Source organism: Micropterus dolomieu, linkage group LG23 (genome assembly GCF_021292245.1).
Source record: "Micropterus dolomieu isolate WLL.071019.BEF.003 ecotype Adirondacks linkage group LG23, ASM2129224v1, whole genome shotgun sequence".
Taxonomy (NCBI): Eukaryota; Metazoa; Chordata; class Actinopteri; order Centrarchiformes; family Centrarchidae; genus Micropterus; species Micropterus dolomieu.
Window position 1 is genome coordinate 9,507,297 of NC_060172.1, and position 22,396 is coordinate 9,529,692.

At 38.7% G+C, this 22,396-nt stretch overlaps 1 protein-coding gene across 1 annotated transcript in view; it reads left to right on the plus strand.

The window, feature by feature from the left end:
* Positions 1–22,396, plus strand: part of tmem132e (transmembrane protein 132E) — a 120,188-nt gene that overhangs the window by 85,598 nt on the left and 12,194 nt on the right. The window contains exons 6-7 of the mRNA XM_046039884.1: positions 3,907–4,112; positions 14,665–14,944. Of these exons, the coding sequence (XP_045895840.1) occupies positions 3,907–4,112; positions 14,665–14,944 (486 nt within the window). The remainder of the gene's footprint in view (positions 1–3,906; positions 4,113–14,664; positions 14,945–22,396) is intronic.

Genomic DNA, 22,396 nt, shown 5'->3' on the forward strand with positions numbered 1-22,396 from the left:
CCAAGGGGACGGGACAACTCCATCGTATTGAGGGGAGGATGGACGGGGCCATGTATCGTGGAATTCTGGACCAACATCTCCTTCCCTCAGTGAGAGAGCTGAAGATGGGTCGAGGATGGGTGTTTCAGCACGACAACGACCCTAAGCACACCGCCAAAGCAACAAAAGAGTGGCTGAAGAAGAAGCACATCAAGGTTCTGGAGTGGCCTAGCCAGTCTCCAGACCTGAATCCAATTGAAAATCTTTGGAGGGAGCTTAAAATTCGAGTTGCCAGGCGACAACCTCGGAACCTGAATGATTTGGAGGCTGTCTGCAGGGAGGAGTGGGCCAACATCCCTGCCGAAATGTACACAAACCTTGTCACCAACTATAAAAACCGTTTGACGTCTGTGCTGGCCAATAATGGCTTTTCTACAAAATATTAACATGCTGTTTGTCCAGGGGGGTCAAATACTTGTTTTTCCTCATCAGATGGTTATCAATTTTAATAAATTCATATGATGTGATTTTCTGGAATTTTCTTTGGGATTCTGTCTTTCACTGTTAGAATGTACATATGATTAAAATTATAGATCGTTGCATTCTTTGTAAGTGGGCAAACCTGCAAAATCAGCAAGGGGTCAAATACTTATTTCCCCCACTGTACCATGTAACCCTGGCAACAGTCCAATATGTTGCGTGCCATCCCCTTTCACTCTTGACCTTTCCTTCTGTCAAAAAAAGTTAAATGCCCAGCATACTTTCTATGGTTAAATATATGCAGTATACTGTTCTGTCAGAGCTTCAGCAATTGTCTTTCCACACTCTGTGGCCACCAACATTATACAACCCTCCACTAAAGCCAAAGAAAACATCAAAATGGAACATGCCACTATTGTTATTGTAATTACACATCCTTGCTCCCATCATTGATTCCTTGTTGTTTTTCTGTTCTTTTTTACATTTATTCATTTAGCAGACGCTTTTATCCAAACCGACTTACAATTGCTCAATATCAGAGGTCACACGCCTCTGGAGCAACTAGGCATTAAGTCTAGCTCAGGGACACATTGGTGGATGTCCCAGTGGGGAATTGAACCCAGATCTCCCACACCAAAGGCATGTGTTTTATCTACTGTTCAATCACCACCCCAGACATATTCAGTCATATTACTGATTTTTTTAATGAAATTATGAATTGCCTCCTAAAGTCTAAAGTCTGAGAAAGTCTTAACTGCTGAATGTGTGAATAAGCAACTGTTTGCCAAGAAGTTTGCCATATCAATGTAAGAGGTGGTAATGTGTCAGTCACAACTTGTTTCCACTGAGCAAGAGTCCAAAAAAATAATTGCAGGTTTACCACAAAGTCTGTGCCACAAACTGGGGGTAGGTATTATTTATGCAGGACGGGTCAAACAAAATATGGTACTTTTTTTCATTCATCTGTCTCTTGTAAGTCCCCTAACTTTGTGAAAGTTCAATACCAAATTGCTGAAGTACCCCATGTGTAAATAATGAGCCGATGATGTAATGGCAATAAATCTGTTTAGCAGTCTGACTGCTCAAGATGGAATAAAATTATGGCACAAGTTCCACCATGGATTATGTGAACAAATGTGTTTAACTGCAATCGGCGCAGAATGTGGATGAACAGAGAATTTGCAGTGTTAGTGGTGCTGTGTAAATGATCACATCATACTAAAATGGCAATAAAGCATTGCTTGCTTGAAGGACAGAACTGCTGCCTTTACTGGAACCGTTTGGGAAATTAATTCAGTTAATGTTATGGAATAAATGTGTGAAAGGTCCTTAGGTGTCTTCACCTTCATTAACCTAGCCAGTCGTTCACTCTGCATCATGTGACCAGTACACGACCAAATGCAGGCAGCACTTGCACTTGTCCTGATGATTTGTCTCCACCCAGGCAATCTGCTGGCACCATGAAAGATGCCACAGCGCATTAGCAGCAGTGTGACGGCATGTGGCTGCTCAGTGTGTGAAAGCCCTCCTCAGCAAGCCCCCATAGGGCCACTGATACCCACAGTTGCTAACAGCTTTTGACTTGCAATTAGCCGGCCAAGTTTATCAGCAGCAATAGCCGCAGGAGCTGAAGCGGCACTGCAGCTAACACTCGTTTTCTGTGTGTGCGTGCATATGTGTGTGCACGTGAGTGTGGCTTTAGGGTAAGGGAGTACATGTCAAGCAGATGTTCTCCACTCACTCTCTTATACAACAAGCCATGCTGTGATTAATCAAGGTGGCCGGGGTCATTGTGTTGAGTTACTTCTTTTTCTCTCTTTTGTAACTCGGTTCATACTGATAAGACTGTACACAAGCAGACAGAACAATAACACACAAAAGCTGAATACAGTGGAAGCCCATAAGGTCAAACCCTGCAAAATTGCATTAACTGAACCAGAGGGAAAGACTGTCATCTTAAGAAGTCCTTCCACCCCCCCCCCCCCCCCCCCCCCCCCCCCCCCCCCCCCAACTCTGGCCTGTCTGCATGGAGGGGGAATTATATTACCCAGACCTCCTCCCAGTTATGATGAATCCGCAGCCCTGAGAAGACTGGCCAGCCCGACCTCCATTTGCGGAAGATTAGATCCTCTGATTACAATGCCAGCTACCTCCCACTACTAGATAAATCTTCGATGGGAGCCCAAAAGCAAAGCCCTCCAGATCCATTGCAGTTAATAATTTAGTGTTAGAGGGGGACAAGTATTTATGATAATTCCAATGGAGCTGGAGCTTTTTGACTAGATGGGAAAGCTAAAGAATGGTTTTAAGTTAAAAATGGCATTTGCTAAGACTTAAATTTAGAAAATTCAATATATTGAATTCCTACTCAGTGTCATTGCTGTGACACAAATTATATCACATTACATGAATGTCTAGTGAAAGGTGAAATCTGTGAATATGTTTATTAATGTTCCACCGAGGTGTTAGGAACTAAAGTTCATGTTAAATGTCACACTGCTGTCAGCCTTCATATTATATGAATTATATGTTTGCCTAAAAGCTTTTGTTGGCATATTATGTGTGTGTATAATTGTTCATAGATCATTATGCTGAGAATAGGCACGAGAGGTGGTGGGGTTAGGACGTGGTTTGTATGCCTAATTGGCACTGTACATGCTTAACAAACTCTGGGTTACTTAGAAGCACTAATTTGACTGTATAAAAGATGCAAATTAGTTAGAGAACAGCCCACAGCCAGTAAGCATTGTTTACAGCAGTTGTTCTCAGCACTGTGCCATCAAGGCCGGAAAGTCTGCGTGTTTTCATTCTGACCAAACACAGCAGCAGCTGATTTTCACTGATTCGTTATGCGTCTCTGGTTAAAGCAGCGGAAATCAGCTGCTGTAGTGTTTAGATGGAATGAAAACCTGCAGAAACACTGGTCTACAGTGTGTTAAATATTAACATACTGTCTCAGTTTAAAAGTTGTTTCACCCAAATCACAAACAGAATGCGAAGCATTTTCTCACTTATACCTTTTGGTACCTAGTTATGTAGATAGTTTCAGTTTTAAGTGTGTATCAGAAACATCAGTGTTAACAGTTTTGATTGAGACTATTTACTAGAAAGTAGTTACTGGATTAACCTGTGTAACCAAGATATTGCTTTTGGAAGTTGCTATTCAGTTTTTAAATTTCAGAATTTCAGAGACTTTCAGACAAAATGAAAGTTTTGGCAGTGATGGTATATGTGTCATGAACTTTCACATCACATTCACATACCTATGAAATCCTTGTTATATATTTGCTCTGCTGAAAGTATCAACCTTGAAATTCTCTGTGATGAAATGTGGCGCTGACAGCTGCAGCCATACTGTGCCTTATATCATCACATGTCACTTCTCTCTGCCACCTACGTGACCATTATCATATAGATGGTCTGACTTCTGACCCTGATCTGTCCTAGGTGTCCATGAATTGCGACTACGTGTTTGTCAATGGGAAGGAGATGCGGGGCTCCATGAATGCAAGGGTCATCTTCAGCTACGAGCACCTCAGCGCACCGCTGGAGCTGACCGTCTGGGTGCCCAAACTTCCCCTGCAGGTGGAACTTTCTGACAACAATCTGAGCTTCATTAAAGGCTGGAGGGTTCCCATTCTTCCCGACCGAAGGTAAGGCTCAAATGCAAACAGAGACAGGTGCATATGCGGCTCAGGAGGTAGGCTGTTCCACCAGTGTATGAATGTATGTGAATGGTGAATGTGATGTAGTATAAAAGCGCTTTGAGTGGTCACATAGACTAGAAAGGCGAAATACAAACACAGAGCATTTACATTATAAACAAAATTACAGTTTCATGTTGCTAACTCTTATTTTTATAGCTTTGGCCATTATTCCCACCTGTGATAACAGCATTCTACTCACCAAGTTAACTGCTGAGATTTGGAAACATCAATAAAGAAGTCGGAGCGGGCAAAAAACATGAGAAGTCAGATGATCAGACAGGTTGTAAACAAACCCCCAGATTGACCAAAGTTATTTAGAATAAAAAACAATGGTGAACTTTAAAATAATTACTGTCTATTCATCACAGTTAACAGACTGACATGCTGCTTCAATCTTGACCTACCATAATAACCATAGTAATCTTGACCTACTGTAATAACCATAGTTATTACGCACACAGTTTCCCAGTGCAGTAAGGCGTTATAGTGCTCACTTTCTGTTTTTGCTTGACATTAAGTGGTTTAGATAATCTGGCCTAACTATTGCCTTGTCTACAATGTGTTTGATTATTTGACTCCACATGTTTTTTGCCATGTCGGATCTGTATTTCCAGAACCGATAAAAATATTGTTGTGTGTCACAGGTAGTAGAGGTAACAGCACGTTCTTTGACCAATAAATAGGACAAATGACCACCACGTGACCTTGATATATGAATTATAAAAAAGGTAAACGGACTGTACTTCTATAGTGTCTTTCTAGTCTTCCGATCACATTAACCCCATTAACACACATTCATGAACTGAAAGCAGAGACTGCCATGGAAGGTGCCAACTGTTCATCAGAAACAGAAATTAATCATTCACACACATTCACACACCAATGGTATGGCCATTGGGAGGAATTTGTATCTTGCCCAAGGACACTTCAACCTGCAGAACGAGGAGAAGCTGGGGATCGAACTGCCGATTTTATGATCAGTTGGTGACAGAAATGTTCCTTTAATGTGAAGTCTGACCTTCATGGAAGCACTGTACGTTTTGTGTTTTTAAGGGAGCATTCTGAACTCTCCTCTATTTCCTTTTCTTATCTACACCCTGTGGTAAAAGCAACAGAGCCAGAATGCAGTAGGCGCAGTAGAAATTTGGGATGTCTTATTTTTGTACCATTACCAGAGGACTCATTATCCATAGAGCACGGAACCCCGCAGTCTTAAACATTAGAAACTAAATACCAGTCCAGACATCTCTCTGTTATTTAGGATTTTCTGTGTAGTTGCTTCTTCTGTTTTTTCCAGTTAGATGCTCTGTCATAGGTACATGGCAGAAATGCGCCCTGCAAAATGAGGCTCTCAAGTACAAGTTGATCTATGAGGCTGTCATGTATGTGTCATACCCATCTGAACCCATTTTATACAACAAGTCCGAGACGCAGAGTTAATTTGACTTTGAGTACGCAGTAAGCTTTTCAGAATGTGTTGTTTCTTCTTTCAGATAGATAATGATGTTTTTGGACTAACAAGCAGGTAATTTGAGGTGTTACTCTGCACTCAAAACAGTTGTAGCTGCACTTCCAAGACTGATTGACCAACTCTCCTTTTTGTGTGTATTGCACCAAATATACATAGAATTATTGGTTAACAAGACGGTTCACATTTTGCCGAATAAAATTTAAAAAATAATGTCATAATGTTAAGATTCAATCATTTACATGCATGACCAAATACATTAGGTAATTATTGTTAGTATCCCTGACTTCCTCTAACCCAGCAGAGTACATTTAAACATTGTTTAAACTTAAACTTTAAACCAGATAAGAGGAAAACCGTTTCTGAGATGTTACAACAGGACCTGTCGTTCCCTCCACAATACTGTGTTAAATGTCAGTTTCCAAAACTAAACTAAAACTTTAACTTCCATAAGATTACAGATTAGCCATTTAGTTATTGTTAAATACAGCTTATTTAAAACCCTTCACAGCTCCCATACAACATCTGGAAAATAGCTAACAAAGCTTTACATACAGACAGTACACAGCACTGACACATATTGAGTGTCCCAATAGTTGCCAGTAATCACAGTTCCCAAAATGATCAACCTCTGATTTCATGTGCTTTCATGGAGTTTTGTAAATTCAACTTATTACAAAGTTTTATAAAACATTACAGAAATAAAGTCATTTTAATTCTGTGTAACTTGAAAAAACATGAATAAAAGTATGATTTATTTGAGTGTAGCTACATTTACATACATCTATGTAGTATGAAATGTACCTTTGAAGTCCTTTTGCAGTGAATGGACTGTTTGAGTTCACTACATGGTCATTGAATATACACCTTTTTTTAACATTTTATGGTTCCCTAGACTTATTTGTCTGTTCTGTTTATATCTTTGTCAGGAATCGAGGCCAATTGTGTGGTCTTAATGTCAGTATTCTACAGTTGAAGGTTTTGTCAATCTCAGTAATCCTGCAGGCAATAAAAAACTGAATGAGCTGTTGCCTACAAGCATTTAAAATATAATACCTTTAGATGTGGAAAAATGGCACCAGTGGGAGATTAAGGTTGTTTGAGCCAGGACCCTAATGAAAAATGTGATCTTAGGTTAAGGAGCCTGAGCTCATTAAAATATTCCCGCATTCTTGGCATGCATGGAGCAGTAACAAACAGGCCCACAATCCTTCATTTAGGAAATATTAAATGGCAGTATTACCGCTGATGCGGGTGGCTGCTGCTGTCGTTGCTGGAGTACATCACTGTAGACCAAATCCATTTCTACCCAACCTGAATACAAATAGCGTGTTTAAGTAGATGTTCGAAGAATCAAGGTATTTCAAATGACCTAAAGTGCTTGAAAAACATCTTGCATAGCCTCATTTTTCAAAGATCCCCAATGGGCTATAATGGGCTATAGATTGTATATTATTTTGACATGTAAAATGTGTCTTAAATCCCCACTTTAGCACCATTCATTCATGTTATTCATTTATTGTAAAAGGCCCAGCCTATGAAGGTAGAACCCTGCAGATAAGGAATCATATATGTGCATATCAGATTTGTGATATGTTCAGACCTCACTATTTTGAATGATGTTTGCCGTTTGTCCAGTGTTTACCAGACCCCAAGGTTTGCCAGAGGTTTCATATGTTATAACTCTCATATAACGATATTACATTTGTTATTCAACATTCCCCAGATGTCAATAGGTGGACTAGTTGGTTCAAGCCAAATTGGTGTGATTTTAAAGTTTGTTTTTCTAAAGTATGTGTCTATAAAATTCCTCCAACCCATTTTCTATGCACATTACTTCCCTTGTGCCTTCACGAAAACAGTAATCAGTAATCTATTGAAGTTGATATGATTGCCACACAGCCAGGCCAGAGGAATTCATTTCACTGCAGGTGACTGCATTTCTTTCTTGCACGCTGTCATTTGGATTTACCGCGACTATGTAATTTTCTTTTCCTTGTAGTTCTCCGCATCCGACAACTGCAGACAAAGACGGCTCCCATCATTCTCAATGGTGCCACATGCAGGCTATTGAAGCTGCTGGTACTGACTAGACTGGCCTTCCCGCAGGAGTCTTTGTATTTTCAGTGGTGGTGTTGGACACATTGTTTGATGTATGCAATATAGCATCTTTAGTTTTTCTGTTCCCTGATCCATTGCTGTAGCAGTATCACAGCAGGCGGTCATTCACATGGCGCCATTTGAATGTGAAATATCTTGTGTTTTTGCATCAAAATGTAATTACCGCTTTATATTTAGGCTTTACTGTAATAACTACTATCCAGAGTTGTGGGCTCTAGTCATGTTACATGTAGACATTTTAGTTCAAAGGAAATAAATTAATTCCTGCTTGTGTTTGCACCTCTAGATTGATTGATTCAGTGTTTTTTGTTTTGTTTTGGAAACAGCCAACATCTCATTTAAGAGTAATTTTACTTGTTGTCAACGTAAGACCGTCCATGAATCACCATGGATTAAGTCTGGAAATGTAATAAACCCCTCACTAAGGGGCACATTCATCACACGAAGTAGATTCACATACAGGCATATGTGGTTTTCAGATATTTTGCATATTAAATGTAAGACATCACATGTGAAAACATCAATTTCATATGCTGATTTAAAAAAAAATCCCTATCAAGGTTTCAACTGTATCTCACAGTCCTCATCAATATATTGAGTTTGCTCGGCTGCCATGGAAATGTAGGTGTTTCCATGAGGAATATCCACACAGGTATTAATTGTATATTTCACCTGGTTTTATTAGGAACAATATTTCAAATGTAAAGTTAAACTAGCCATTAAAGATGCTGAGCATGCAATTACAACCCCAGTTTGAAGTTGGCCGAAGACTTCTGTTGCATGTCATCCCCCATATCTGTCCTTGCACTTCCTATCAGCCCTCTACTGCCTCCCATTTAGAAAAGGTAAATAAAAAAATTTAAATATTGACATTTCTCACGTGAAATATATTTCATATGCAAGATGCAAACATTTCACCCAATGAATAATGTTAAAGAGGTGGTATTGTACTTTATGGCATTTTCCCTCTCCTTTATTGATATCATATTTTTTGCATGTAATAGGTTTGCAAAGTGAAAAAGCCCAAAGGGAGTTCCCATCTCCCACAGAAAACTCTGCTCTGAACTGCTTGAAAACAGCTCGTTTGTAGTCCAGCCCTTCACTTCCTTTACTTGTGACGTCACAATGAAAACGCGTCATAAAGCTTGCCAAGTGGCTGGATTCACTGCATCATCATTGCGTGCGACAGACACAGGCCAGCAACAGAAAGTTTTATATTTTACAGTTTTCGTATGGAATTTCATCACTAAATCCACTTGTGAGAAGTTTTGAGGCGAGAAATCAGCTGTGTAGATTTCGAATATTGACAGTTTTACGAGAAGTGATGGCGGAACAAAAATGTGCTTGAATATTTTCGGAGTTGAGGAGCTCCGCAAGTGGCTGCGGGGGAAAGCCTGTGCCGCCCGCTCACAGAGCCCTCTGCTCCCGCCGTCACACAGACCGCTGCAGCAACAACGGCAGAGGAAAACACAGCTGGAAGGTTTTCATACCGCTTATCTGTCTTTACATTCTGAGTAATGTTGAAATGTTTTAACTTAAAAAAGAGAAAGCTGTGTGGGTCGCTGGTGTGTGTGTCGCATTGAACATTACGTTGCGGCAGTTGTGTGTGGCGTCGCTATGACGACAAGCTAGGTACTATCTCTGGGTACTACCTGCAATGGAAAACGGAGCAGGGCCGAGTCGAGTCTATCGATTTGCGCTATGGTAGCATTTTTCGGCAAGGCAGCATAGATCGTCAGAACAACAGTTCAACGTTTAGTCCTAAAAGACGATGCAAGTCCGACTCTGTTTGGGCCTGGAAATTCACAATCACAACCTGTAAGTATGCTTAATTGGTTGTGAATTATATTTAAAATAAACAGGCAATGTAACTTCACAGACTGTGTGCGAAGTTGTTGTAAACGTTGGCTAACACAGCTAAAGTTATAACTATAATGCTAATGTTACACCTGAATTTTTATGTAAAATTGAGTTGAAATGTTGTGATTTTTGTAGTGGTTTATGGTAAGATGTGGAACAATGATGTTGTGGACTTGAGTAACTTCTACCATCTGCTAGGTTACGGTCGCAGTCTGAAGCGGCTTTGATTTGGATCACACTATCTTGTTTCTTACGACCCGCCCTTCTCTGCTTCTGATTGGCTAGTAGTCCTTACCTGGGAACTGCGCATGTGCAACTCCTACCAAAGATTTTGTACAACTAAGATGCGTCACTCTGTAGCTCAAGAGCGGCGCGTACAACACACAGGGTGAAAAGAGGAGCTGCAGCAATGTGCAGTATGAGAAAAATATGGTGTTTTTTGAAAATTAAACCAAGTAAACCTGTTCTGGTACAACCCCTAATTAAGATTTTGAACCTGAAAATGAGCATAATACCACCTCTTTAATTTGAACCAGAATCAGAAATAATTTATTGATCCCCAAGGGGAAATTCTGTCAGTTGCACACACTGCACAAAAGGCAAAAGGAATATAAATAAAGATAGAAAGTCAGTATATATAAAAGTATATAAATATCAGTGTAAAAATATAAAATACAAGAAAATATAAGGAGTGTGGATATGTACAATATTAACATAATGAAAGCAATTGTTATGGTGAACAGTAATAATGAATAAATAGTAGCAGCAAAACTACTAAAATGCTACTAACTTTGTGTTGGTGTTACATTTTCAGTTGTTCAAGGCTCAAACCCTAAGTTTAGAATGAGGGACAAGACTTGTACTTAAGTGTCAAGACTTGAGACGTCTTTGTGACTTGCAAAACAGCAACCTGGACATCTGCCATTAACAAAACAAAGACTCTGCCAATAACTGCATACAAGACTGGCAATCTCTACTGTTCCAAGATGCCAGGGAGGCCAAGAATGGACAGACAGCAACAAGATTTATGAGAAATCATCTTAATTTTGCAGACTAACAAAAGCACTGGCACGAGATAGCAGGCTCTATTTGTCTTGACCTTGGTTTTATTTGTTTACAGGAATTATAGAGTGAATGATGTGTGGCTGATGATGATGTCAGTTAAAGGCATTCAAAGTAGGGCTGGGCAATAAAACAATGATAATAATCACAATATAATTTTTCTCAATAACAATATAATAACTGTTCAATATATTGTAAATAAATATTTGGTTTAATTCATCTGAATCACAGGCAAATTAGCACTTAATTTTTCTATTAAAATATTTATTTTGTTTAAGAAAGGGGACTGAAAAAAGATTTACTAATCTTATTTGTTGAAAAAGATTTTATCATAATAGTTTTGAATGTTCTACCTCAGATTTGTTAAGACCCACTGTTTGGCATGAAGTGTTTGTCACATTCTGAGAAAAGTTTAACCACATAATTAACCATCTGGTTTCAAAAATCAGCCTTTAAACTTAAAGAAACTAAAACTAAATACATATATCATTATAATTATCAATACCTGAATGAAATTAAATGTTTTTATTGTGATAACATTTTTGGCCACATCGCCCAGCCCTAATTCAAAGCACTGTGAGTAATACCTCAAAGTAAGAACTTATGCAATATAATGTAGCTCATTTAGTCATCTCAAATACACTCCAGTAACACCAAATCGTGATGATTATCTGCATCACACTTTGCCAAGGCTGCTTTATTTTGTAGTTGTTAGAGTGAATTATTGTCTTTTCATTAACTCCTCTCAAACCTCTCATCACTCACTTTATCTTGCTCATTTTCCTCCTCTCACAACCGCTCTGACTCTCCTTTACACAACCTTTAACCTCCCACACTCTTTCCCTTGCCTCCTTAACTCTTTTATTTTCCTTTGTTGCAGTCTCTCCATCCTACATTTCTTCACTTCTGCAACGTGACACATTCTGAACCTTCATGCGCAGCAAGGTTTCTTGGCCTGCAGTGGGCCTTTGCTACAGTGTAGCAGAATTGCTCACTGGCTGCATTATCCAGTAACATGCTCTAAAAAAGGAAAGAAAGTGTAATCGGGCGGGCAGCCTGTGTGCACTGAAGCTTCAGCTTGTATGGTTGTATCAGAGACTCTAATAAGAACAGACAATAGTCTTCTGGAGGAGAAAAATATCAACCTTATTTTCAGGTACACACTCAGGAAGGTAAACTTTCACTGACCTGAGCCAAGAGTTGTGAAACTCCTTGACAGAGACAGAGAGAGCCTTACTGTCTCATTGGGTTTTTCTCTGCCTTTAACTGAATGAGTAACTGTGCAGTCTCAGCGTCTGCTGTGGAGTTAACTCACTTACCTAAGTACAACAGCAAATACATGTCCTGAAGCTATACTGTCAGTCTCCAACATACAGAAGCAAACAGGACAAAGTCCAGGTTGCATCCAGGCCAGAGAGCTGATGGAAGAAAAGTGCGCCATACCTAAGATCAGTTTCAGGTTGGATTTTCCCAGTTCAGTGCCTTGTTGTAGCAAGTTATTTTTTAAGGGGATAAATAAATCTGGCAACTTCTTTTGTTTAGATCTGCTGGTTTTGAGTTATCTTGGCATTTACTTTCTTAAAACCTTAAAGGGGTGCTACAGCGAAATTAATTTTTTTTTTAAGTTGGGGGACACAAAATAAGAGAATGGTCAGAATTAATGAAACAGAGGACCAGTAATCAATGTCTATAAAAACTGGTTCCTACAGTTCCCATAATGCAACCAGTACCATCTTTTGTTAGGACTTCCCTGCCTGATAAAGACCTGCATCTTTAAAACTCCTCACCTAGTTTGGAGCACTCGCTTTCTATAATAGAGTTTATAAGTTTATAACGTATTGTGTTAAATTTGTGGAATTCCCCTTATATTTAAGCCAAAGTACTGAAAGTAGTTTGAAGGTATTTTTAAGCTTTACTTACTCTAATTCAAATTTTGTAATGAATGGCTATTGTTTTCTGTCACTTTCAACTATTTATTTATTTTGACAAAAAAACACTCTCCCATGAATGAAATTAGTCTACTCACACCCAGCCACCGCTAAGGCCACTGTCTAGATTTATAAAAAGAAGAACAACCTTTCATGCAACAGAAATGGAACTTTCAGATGCTTGCAAGCTCATTTAAGGAGAAATTGTCTGAATTAAATATTTACTCAGTGTTGTGTTTATGTTTGCCTGCCACTGAATAAAATTAATATAATTACTATCAGAATTATCCATCCATCTAATACAGTACATCTTGTGCAGGGATCACGTGGGCTGGATCCAATCTCAGCTCAGGAGAGAGGCGCGGTGCACCCTGGACAGCTCACCAATCAGTTATACAGCTCAATGCATGTAGATACTGGATAGCCACAATTTCCAGTGCCAATGACTGCTCATTAAATTAGTTATTATTTTCATTATGTTTTAGGGGTTTTGTAACTGGAATGATGAACAGTTTTCCTAATGGTTTACTAAAGCCACCATCTGAATTTTAAAAACTCATTAAAGACCACACATGTTACAGGTATACAACTTTTAGAGGCTGGTAAGCCCACATAAGCAGCTGTTATAAACATAATTTAAAAAAAGATATACTTTCCAGTATCCTATTCATTATACTCACAAACCTTGTGAATTAAGATTTAAGACACAATCTATATGCAAGGTTATTGTAACCTCTATATGGCAACATTGCTGCAGTAAAACCAGGTTGTTGTATTGCTACTTGCAGCTACATGATATTTTTATTATGTTGTTTGTATTGTTATTGTTTTACTGACTGCTCACTTGCCATTTGCACTAATGCAAAGCATTGTTGCAGTGACCAATGTAATCAGTCGCTCTCCATCTGTGTAGCTTTTACCCATCAAGGCAATAATTTTCATAGTATTGAATTCATAGTGGCTTTGCCACATTGTTACAAAATCACACAGTCACTGTGAAAAGAGCTTTGCATATTTTATATATTTCAAAGTAACAAATTCAACCAACCATAGGCACAGAAGTAATATGTCCATGACCCCAGCTTAATCATGGCGAAAGAGGTTCATGAGGTGAAGTTAAATTTGCTTGCATCAACATTTACATGTAGGTACCTCCAATGACCCATGAGAGTCTTATGGGAGGCCCATTTATTGCTAAACCTCAAATAACCTGCCAGTGCAAAGGTTATAACCAGAGTGGAAAGCTGGAAATGGTGAAGTGTGGAGAGGTAGTATGCTAAGATTAATTAATAATCAAACCCAGTAGGTGGGACAGGTTGAAAGGTACATGCAACAATGCATTTTGCTGTTGAGTGAGTGTATTCTAAGCATTTATGAGACCTCGGGACAAAAGTGCTTAGCCTAATAATCAGACCTGTTCCTTTAATCAGTGGGTGGGAGATATACTTTGTCGGTGTCTGACAGCCGTGTTGCCTCTCCTGAATCTCAAGTCGTTCAGATAGTTAAGTCAAAGCAAAGATTAAGCAGTGCTTTCTGAAGAAGGAACTGGCAGAGCGTCAAGCCTGCTGAGGGAAGTTGGGTAACTCATACATCTTGTTGTAGAGCAGATTGTGCTCGGTGGGGGATGCACCTGGCATGTTTAACCCCACTGCCCAGGGCTCCTGTGAAATAAGAAGGGCATGAGTCCAAAACTCTGCTTTTCAGTGCCTATCATTCCTTCCATGCTGGCTCGGAGGACTTTTTCCTCATTGCCACTACATCAGAACAGATAATGTGATGGATTTGTGTGGAGTGGCGCCGAGTTTCTCATATGTATTATAATGTCAAATTATAAAATAAGTAGAGACCCTTTAGAACAGAAGGCACAAATTGAGACGTAGCATCATGCCACAGTGCTAAGCATAATTTAGTAGCAGCTGCTCAGTTTAAAGAAATGACAAGTTAAGATTGGTGACAGATTTAAATGGCAAACTACTTACATCCTTAACGCCATATATAGGAATGTTGAATGCATTTTCATACATTTTCAATTATATTTTCCCCTTTTTCTCCATCCAAGGAGCACCAGAGATAGCGACGCCGAGGATGAAGACGACGAGCGCAGGGTGAGTCGAGGCTGCACCCTGCAGTACCAGCGGGCCCTGGTCAAGGTGCTGACCCAGTTCCACACCACCTCCACAGAGGGCACCGACCAGGTCATCACGATGCTGGGGCCCGATTGGCAAGTGGATGTCACAGACCTGGTCCAGGACTCCCTGAAGGTGGCCGACCCCAGGATAGCTGAGTTGGTGGACAGGACGGTCTTGGTGGGTCTGGAGCTGGGATCCACTGTGCTGAAGGTAAACTGACCGCCTTCATTCCTCAATGCCGGGAATTCACATAAATCAGCAACAACAAATTAAGTGTCTTGTGATGACAAATGATGCATCTGAGTGAGAAGCGTGAAAGCGGGCATGGTGTTTCTTGAATATGACACAGGAAAATTGTGTGCATATACAATTACAGTACATCAGAGTTGAACCCAGAAGACATTGGATAAACTGCGATGGATGGTTGCAACAGACAGTTCGGGTTTTAATTTTACTGTTCAGCTTTTATTTCTCTTTGAAGTAAGTTTGCCTAACCTGAGATTTTGTTTACAACCTGTCTGATGGTTTGATTGCTTGGGTTTCTTTTTGCCGTGTTCCCAGATCTTAGAAATTAACTTCATGTTACATTCATACCACTGTTTTTCCCTTTCGTCCTTCTTTTCACATTTTGTCTGCAAGTGTTCAACAAAAACCTCTTAGTCTCTCAGTAAGTATATGCTGCTGTTGATGAGCACTTCGCTCAAGTAGAAGAGCTCCCTGACGTAAAGTGCATATAAATGCATCAGCTAAGACAGGTTCGCAAGTCCTTATAAAGGAAGCAGTACAAGTTATGACTCCTGGGCAGTGATTTACTGATGCTTCACTGGTCATTTATGGGGACAGAGAGAAGTAACGGTTGTGAGAGTTTTGATCACCATGAAAGATCACAGTTCCAGCCTGTCGGGAGAAAGAATAGTTGCCTGATGGATGTGTCTGATGATGGAGCAATAGGGAGGAAAGATATAAGTTGCCAATCCATCATTTTAAATGAGCAATGGATCATTTGTAATCTGTTGAAGGGTATGAATAATTATACATCAATTTACCACCAGACGTAACTTGCCACATTGACTCATAGCAATTGTAAATAAATAAATAAGGTGTTGAGAAATTATTTCATCCCTCAAACAACTTGAACTTGATCTCAAATAACATGCTTTAGCTTGTCTGGAGATGTTAGATTACTCAAAACTAAGATAATTACAGTTATCTAGAAATGAAAATATGGATTTTCCATTAGGTAGCCCTCAGGCTCCCCTCTCATCTAATAATATTACATTGTGTTCAGTTTAATTCAGATATCAATTAACTATTATTCAAGGTCATCGAGACTAAGACTAAGTCTATGGTTAATATTTAGTCAGAAATATTAGCTAAATATTGGACCAATTGAAATTTTAACATGATGGGGATAGAAGTAAAGTCAGGGGCTCAAAATTCACAATTACTGTTTGTACCAAATTTCATAGCAATCCATCCAGTAGCTGCTGAGATTTTTCAGTCTCGACCAAAGTGGTGGAAAGACTGGTCTCCACAGAGCCGTGCAGCTAACATGGATAATAAAAATAAGGTGTATGCAGCCTTTCTTAATTACCGGTAAATTTACAGATGGACGTGATTCCTCGTTTACTCAGTCATAAATCAAAGTTACCTGCAAGGCATCACTTCATTATGTTTAAGTCAAATGATCACTGGTCACTGAGACCAAACTTCAGCTGCCTCCTTGACCTGCAGCTCAGTCCCAGTAGGTATGCATGCATGAAACGTGCAAGGCTACTTAAAGTCTCATGTTAAAGCACCACGAGGGAAACCGAAATTAGATCTCTGTGGAATCACTATCCATTCAACACGAATTTTCGATGGCTTACAAAACTCAAATTACAAAGAAGTTACAGTAAAAGATCCCCAGTTTGCAGAGCCTATTTTACAATGAACAGTGAAATTATTATGCAGATTTTCTGAAAATGAACAGAATATAGCTCGACAATGGTCCTCTTACTGAAATTCTTGGTCTGTCAGAGGATTTGAATCAGTCGTTGAGTCTTGGGGGACTGATTCAAATTGTCCACCAGCTCATGAATATGAATAAAGAAAGGGAGCAGCTTTTGTCCATTTAGTTTAATTTCTCTCTCTTTTTTTTTAAGGATTATTGCATGAACTAAGTTTATCTGTTACATTTGACAGGTCTATTTAATTGAAGACACAGCATAGAAAATATCTGAGATTTCAAGGTTAAACTATAAAGATAGCAGATCTTAACTACTCTGTAAAGGGTATATGTCCTCTGATTACATGGCAGAATAATGACTTTCTAAGAATTCACCGAACCTGGTGGGAGTTGTGGGTTTTATCCAAAGGATTACTGAACAATAGCTGCTTCTCAAAGAGGAAAACCAGACTCGGACTGAATTCACTGTTAGTCCTCTTATCAGAGATTATTCAATTAATATCTGCAAACATCAACTACTCTTCCAAAGACAGACATAGAATAGAATAGACTTGAGTCTAATTGACAGAATCCTTAATCTCACCAGAAAATAGAAGTTTAATATTTAACATACAGTGTATAAAAAGTGTAGTATTTTTCTCAATAATGTGATCCCCATTTAAATGTTAACGTCACTGGATGATATAAATGGAAATATGAAAATATTGTGTCGCTCAAATAACACTAGCTGGAGCTTTGTTGTGTAAAAATGCAGTACAACAAGATCCACCCACAACAAATCTAAATTGTATACTGTGATCAGACTTATTATATCATCTATGAAACTTTAAAAGATCCTCACAGTTTCACCAAATACAATGTCCAAATCCTCCATCTATTGATTCAACATCAAAATAAAGGCCTCTCTCTCTGTACATACATACAAAATGTGACTCTTATAAGCCTGTAGCTGAAAATGGATACATGACCACATCATCTAATGTGACTGTAAAGTCCCACATCAAAACCTCTGTCCAAAAATGTCAGATCCACGAGAGGTCTTATGACCTAGGGCATTTGTCACGTGTCACTCCTCATCTTTTTGTTTCACCATATTTCGTCTGTCTAATAACGTCCTTTGAGAAAGTAATAGTTTTATTGGAGTGACTGTCAGGGACAGACTCTGTAGTTTGCAGGGGGGTGCAGAGGTTTATTTTGCAGCTGTTGCACCCACTTACTTTGTAATGTGGGGAACTGTGTAATTGCCTGAAAGTTTACAGGATGGTAAAAGTTGAAAGTGGGGGTCATGTTTTCATTTTTCACTCCGTTTCAAGAGGTATTGCGTTTGTATTTCATCAGTTCATCCTCTTGGAAGAGAAGCACTTTGTATTTTGTGCAAACAAGCATAAAGAGGCAGGATACATCTTGGTGCTCGTCAATGTTAATTACACTGATGGAAAGTATAATGAAAAATGCCCATCATTTCTACAAGATGAAGGCTAGAGCTTGTAGAAGTCAAAGCGTAACCAGACTAAATTGATCTGTCACTTAAGTCCACAAAAAATGGAACACTGTTCAATTTGCTAAAGCTCTCCTTCTGAATAGTAAATTGTGTTTTGTTGGGAGTTTTTTTTTTTATTGATGTTGCCTACAGGTAATGTCTGATGCTGCCTGTCAGATGCTTCACATGTGTGCTACTTATTAAATCCATTTTAGCAAACAACAAAAATGTGAATGTAATTTACAATTAATTATAATTATATATATAATATGATACATGACTGCTCTTAATGTTCTGTATGCCTTGACTTCCAGAATGTGAAAAAATAACTATATTTATAGAATGCACAAGGAACACATTTTTGTTTGTTTTCTTATTTACACACCAAGAGAATTCCCAACCGGATGAAGCTGTGTGTACAGTATGTTTCTTAAAAACAAAGATAAAAACTACACTATGCGTCTTCACACTATGGCGGTCCCAAGTGGCAGGAAGAAAAGACTGTTTGAATTTGAATTTCAGAAGTGTGAAGTGCTTTCAATATGCTGGGTTCATATAATTTCACATTCTGTTTGATAAGATTTCCCACCAGTCTCCCAATCAGGCGCAAGACATTACTTCTGGGCATACAGTGTAAATCTACAGTGTCTCAGTTAGTGGGATGACGTACTCTTACTGCTGCTCAGCTTTGTGATTTAGATGTACTTTTACATATAATCTTTCCCAGTGCAACTTTAACTTTCAACCTGCAAGAGTTTCTGTTAGTGTAATAAAGCATAATCAAAGTCTAACTGAAGGCTTAAATTACCTTCTGCAGAGCATTATGACCTATGGTGAAACAGGGCATAGCTTTCAGTTCTAAAAAATGTATAAATTATACCTTATTAAGGACTATTTAAAGTGGCGTTCACTTCAAACTGATATCTGTAATTTTTACCTGAAGGGTTACTTGTTTTCCTCAGGTGCGTTTCTGCGACAGGAGACAGTATAAAGTACCCATGAAATCTGCGGCTTGCATGAATAAATCTTCCACTGATATTCTGTTGTACCACACACCAAAAGTATGATTTATTGAATGCAAGGTTGAAGAAGAGAAGAGTGTAGTAGAGAGAAGATAATATAGTGTGGTGCAAGGAATATGCACTAGCTTGAGTGAGTGCTCACCCATGTTTAGTGAAGAAACTCTGCCGGTCAGTGTCAATCTGCTTGGACTCATCATTGATCTTCTATTTGCCTTAAGCATAAGTGAAATAGTGCTGCAGCTTCCTGTGAAGGCCACCAACACTGTGCCACGCACAGCTATGCACAACCGAATGCTCAACAGTGACTGATAGAGGAGCTCCTATTTGAAGAACATGTAAAGTGTAACTACTTTCATGCTTCACTTAACCTCCCCTGCCTGCAGGACCGATGACAAATTCAACTGGGAGCTGGGCTGGAAGGAGCTACACAACTACAGCTGACCTCGCTGGCAGACAGAAATGCAGATGACAGACATGGAACACATTCATCATTCATTAGTTGGTGTAGCTATGAATCAATATTCATTCTACATTGTTATATTTGGTCAAAATAGCTCTGAAGGGGAGAAAGTATTTTCAAAGTAAAAGGGACAGGCTTATTTCAAGACGTTATCGTTTTGCCACCATTTTCCCTGTCCAATTAGGATTTTAAATTAACCACATGATTCTTATTGGAAATGAAATTGGCTTGATTATTTGTAACATGAATCAGCTTTTTCTTAAAAACACAGTAAAATATGTGGTCAGGTTGACATGGGTTATGTAGAATGTAAAAAAGCATCGGTGAGGTTTCAAGAAATTAAGAATGGCTGCATGACACAAGCAGCAGTGTCCACAGATGGGAATCCAGTGGGGGATTCTGTTTCTTTACTAGCAACTCCTACTGTTTGGTCAGAGTTGCAGTGACAAGGACGGCAGTGCATAGAAAAGTGAGTATTTCAAATTGAGGAAAACAATAACTAAATAAAACAAATAATAAATACAATAAAAAAAATACATTTTACAACAACAGTAATAAAAAAAGGGACTGAAATATCTCAGTAACTGTTTAATGGGTTGCCATTAAAATTTGAACAGACAGTATACCTATCTAGATCTCAAGAGGATGAATCCTAAATGACATTCCCTCTTGTGCCAGTGACATTTGTGGTTTTAAGTGAAATGTTTCACTTTCTACTATTGAACAACTTGCTGTGACGTTTGGTACAGACATCCATTTCCTTCTCAGGATGAACTGTAATCATTTTGGTGATCCTTTTTTTTTTAATCTAACACCAACATTGGATAAAGATTTTATCATTGTTAACTGTGGTAAAAGAAAATGAGGCAATGAGGGGAAATGAAAAACCAACTTGCAGCACTTCATCAGAAAATACACCCTAGAATTCATCACAAACACCACAAATTGATAACAGTCAGGAAGAAAATCTTTCTCCTGGGTTTTATTTTTAATGTGACAAAAGCTTGTTTGAAGCTTAATTTCCCTCTGCAAGGGCCAGCAGTTTTCTCCCCAACTATTATTTTAAAAACACTGCATCGGTGCAAATAGAATAAATGATAAACTGTGAGCATTGTTATTGTCATTTTTTATATTGGACTTTCTGGATAATTATTGTGATACAGAGAGACCCTTCCTACAAAGACTCTGTTACTGACCAACTTTTCTTTGCTCTGGACTAAATTTTCTGCAACTCATATTTGTGGCAATTATTAATGGCTTTAAAGCTGTCTGTTTCAACTTGAATACTGCTGTCATACTGTCATATGCTATAATTGAACTATTTTTAACTAAATACATGCTCTCGGATCATGTTGGCTAAACTTGTCATAAACAAAACCCACATAAGAAAAGTAAAAACAGAACTGTGCATATGAGACCATCTATGTAGATAATGACTGAACCTAACACTTAAATACACTAAAATACATTCACATTTAGTGAATCAAGGTATACTTGGTGAAACAAAATGTAGGTGTGACCAATGGATTGGATTTTTTTTCTTAAGTCAAAGGTGGCATTGTAAAATTGCTTAAATTATGAAGAAGTAGTGACTTAGCTGACATCGATCAGGCCAGATCAATCCCTCTCATTCCCATTTAAAAGCACTGCTCCCCCCAACATGGTGTGCAGAAAGTTTAAATAAGTAATTGTAATTGGTGAAGTGCTTCAAAAGGGACTGAAGCTGTTCCTGTTGAACGTTTAAAGCCTGACCACAACCAGGCTGACCACACCACTTCTACATCTCTGTAGCAAGGTGAGAACTTCAACCAGTGAAGGGTCAGCAAGAACAAGATGTTCATCTGGTGTTAAGTTACTCTTTGATAAGAGTCCAGACTAGCTGCTCCTAACACAAAAGTTATGTTCTTGTCTTGTCCAATGTTGCAAATATACTGAGAGGAGCATGGGATGTCCCTTTTTAACATTAATGTGCTTTAATGCCAGTAATAGCACCATGGTTCAGGCAATAAGACCGATCCATAATCAAATTATCACATAAACAGAAATCTTGGCGAGTGCAGTTGAGCGTAAGGGAACTTAGAGCAATCTAAGGAGATGTGCACCCTTTGAACTTGCACATAAAATCAAGGAATGAATTATGAGTCATTCTGTGCACGTCTAATATTTTTCCTCCACAATTAAGCCTCTTTTTATATTTTGGCAACTGTGGGTGGAACTCCTATGAGGCATTATAGCTATAAATATTACTGGGTATCACTCTTTTCCCAGAATGTGTGTTTTGCTGCTTATTGACTTAAAATAAAATGTTTTTTTGTTAATTAATGTATCTATTGCACTTCTGTAATCGTGCCTGTTTTAATTTAAAAAATTGAAAAGGTTGTGTTCAGGTAGATTTTACAGTAAAGAATCTATACACAACACACATAAAACAGGTTTATTTGATTTTTGAGGGTCTATGTGTGCCAGCTTAAACTGCAGAAATAGCAGAGACTGGGGGAGGTTCAAGCATTGATATACCTGCACTTGCACTGCAGTTCCTTTTCTGTAGGGACAAAGGGATTTTTCTTAAATATCCCTGAAAATGGATACATGACCACTCAGGAATAAATGGCTACACAATATGATATGTTTTCACCATGGATCATAACCCCAAACAAGATTTGTTTCTGTGATTACATTTTATAGTTTACACAATCAATGTACAATGTGGTGTATCTTTGAATTGTGTTTTGACATTTGTACATAGTCGCCA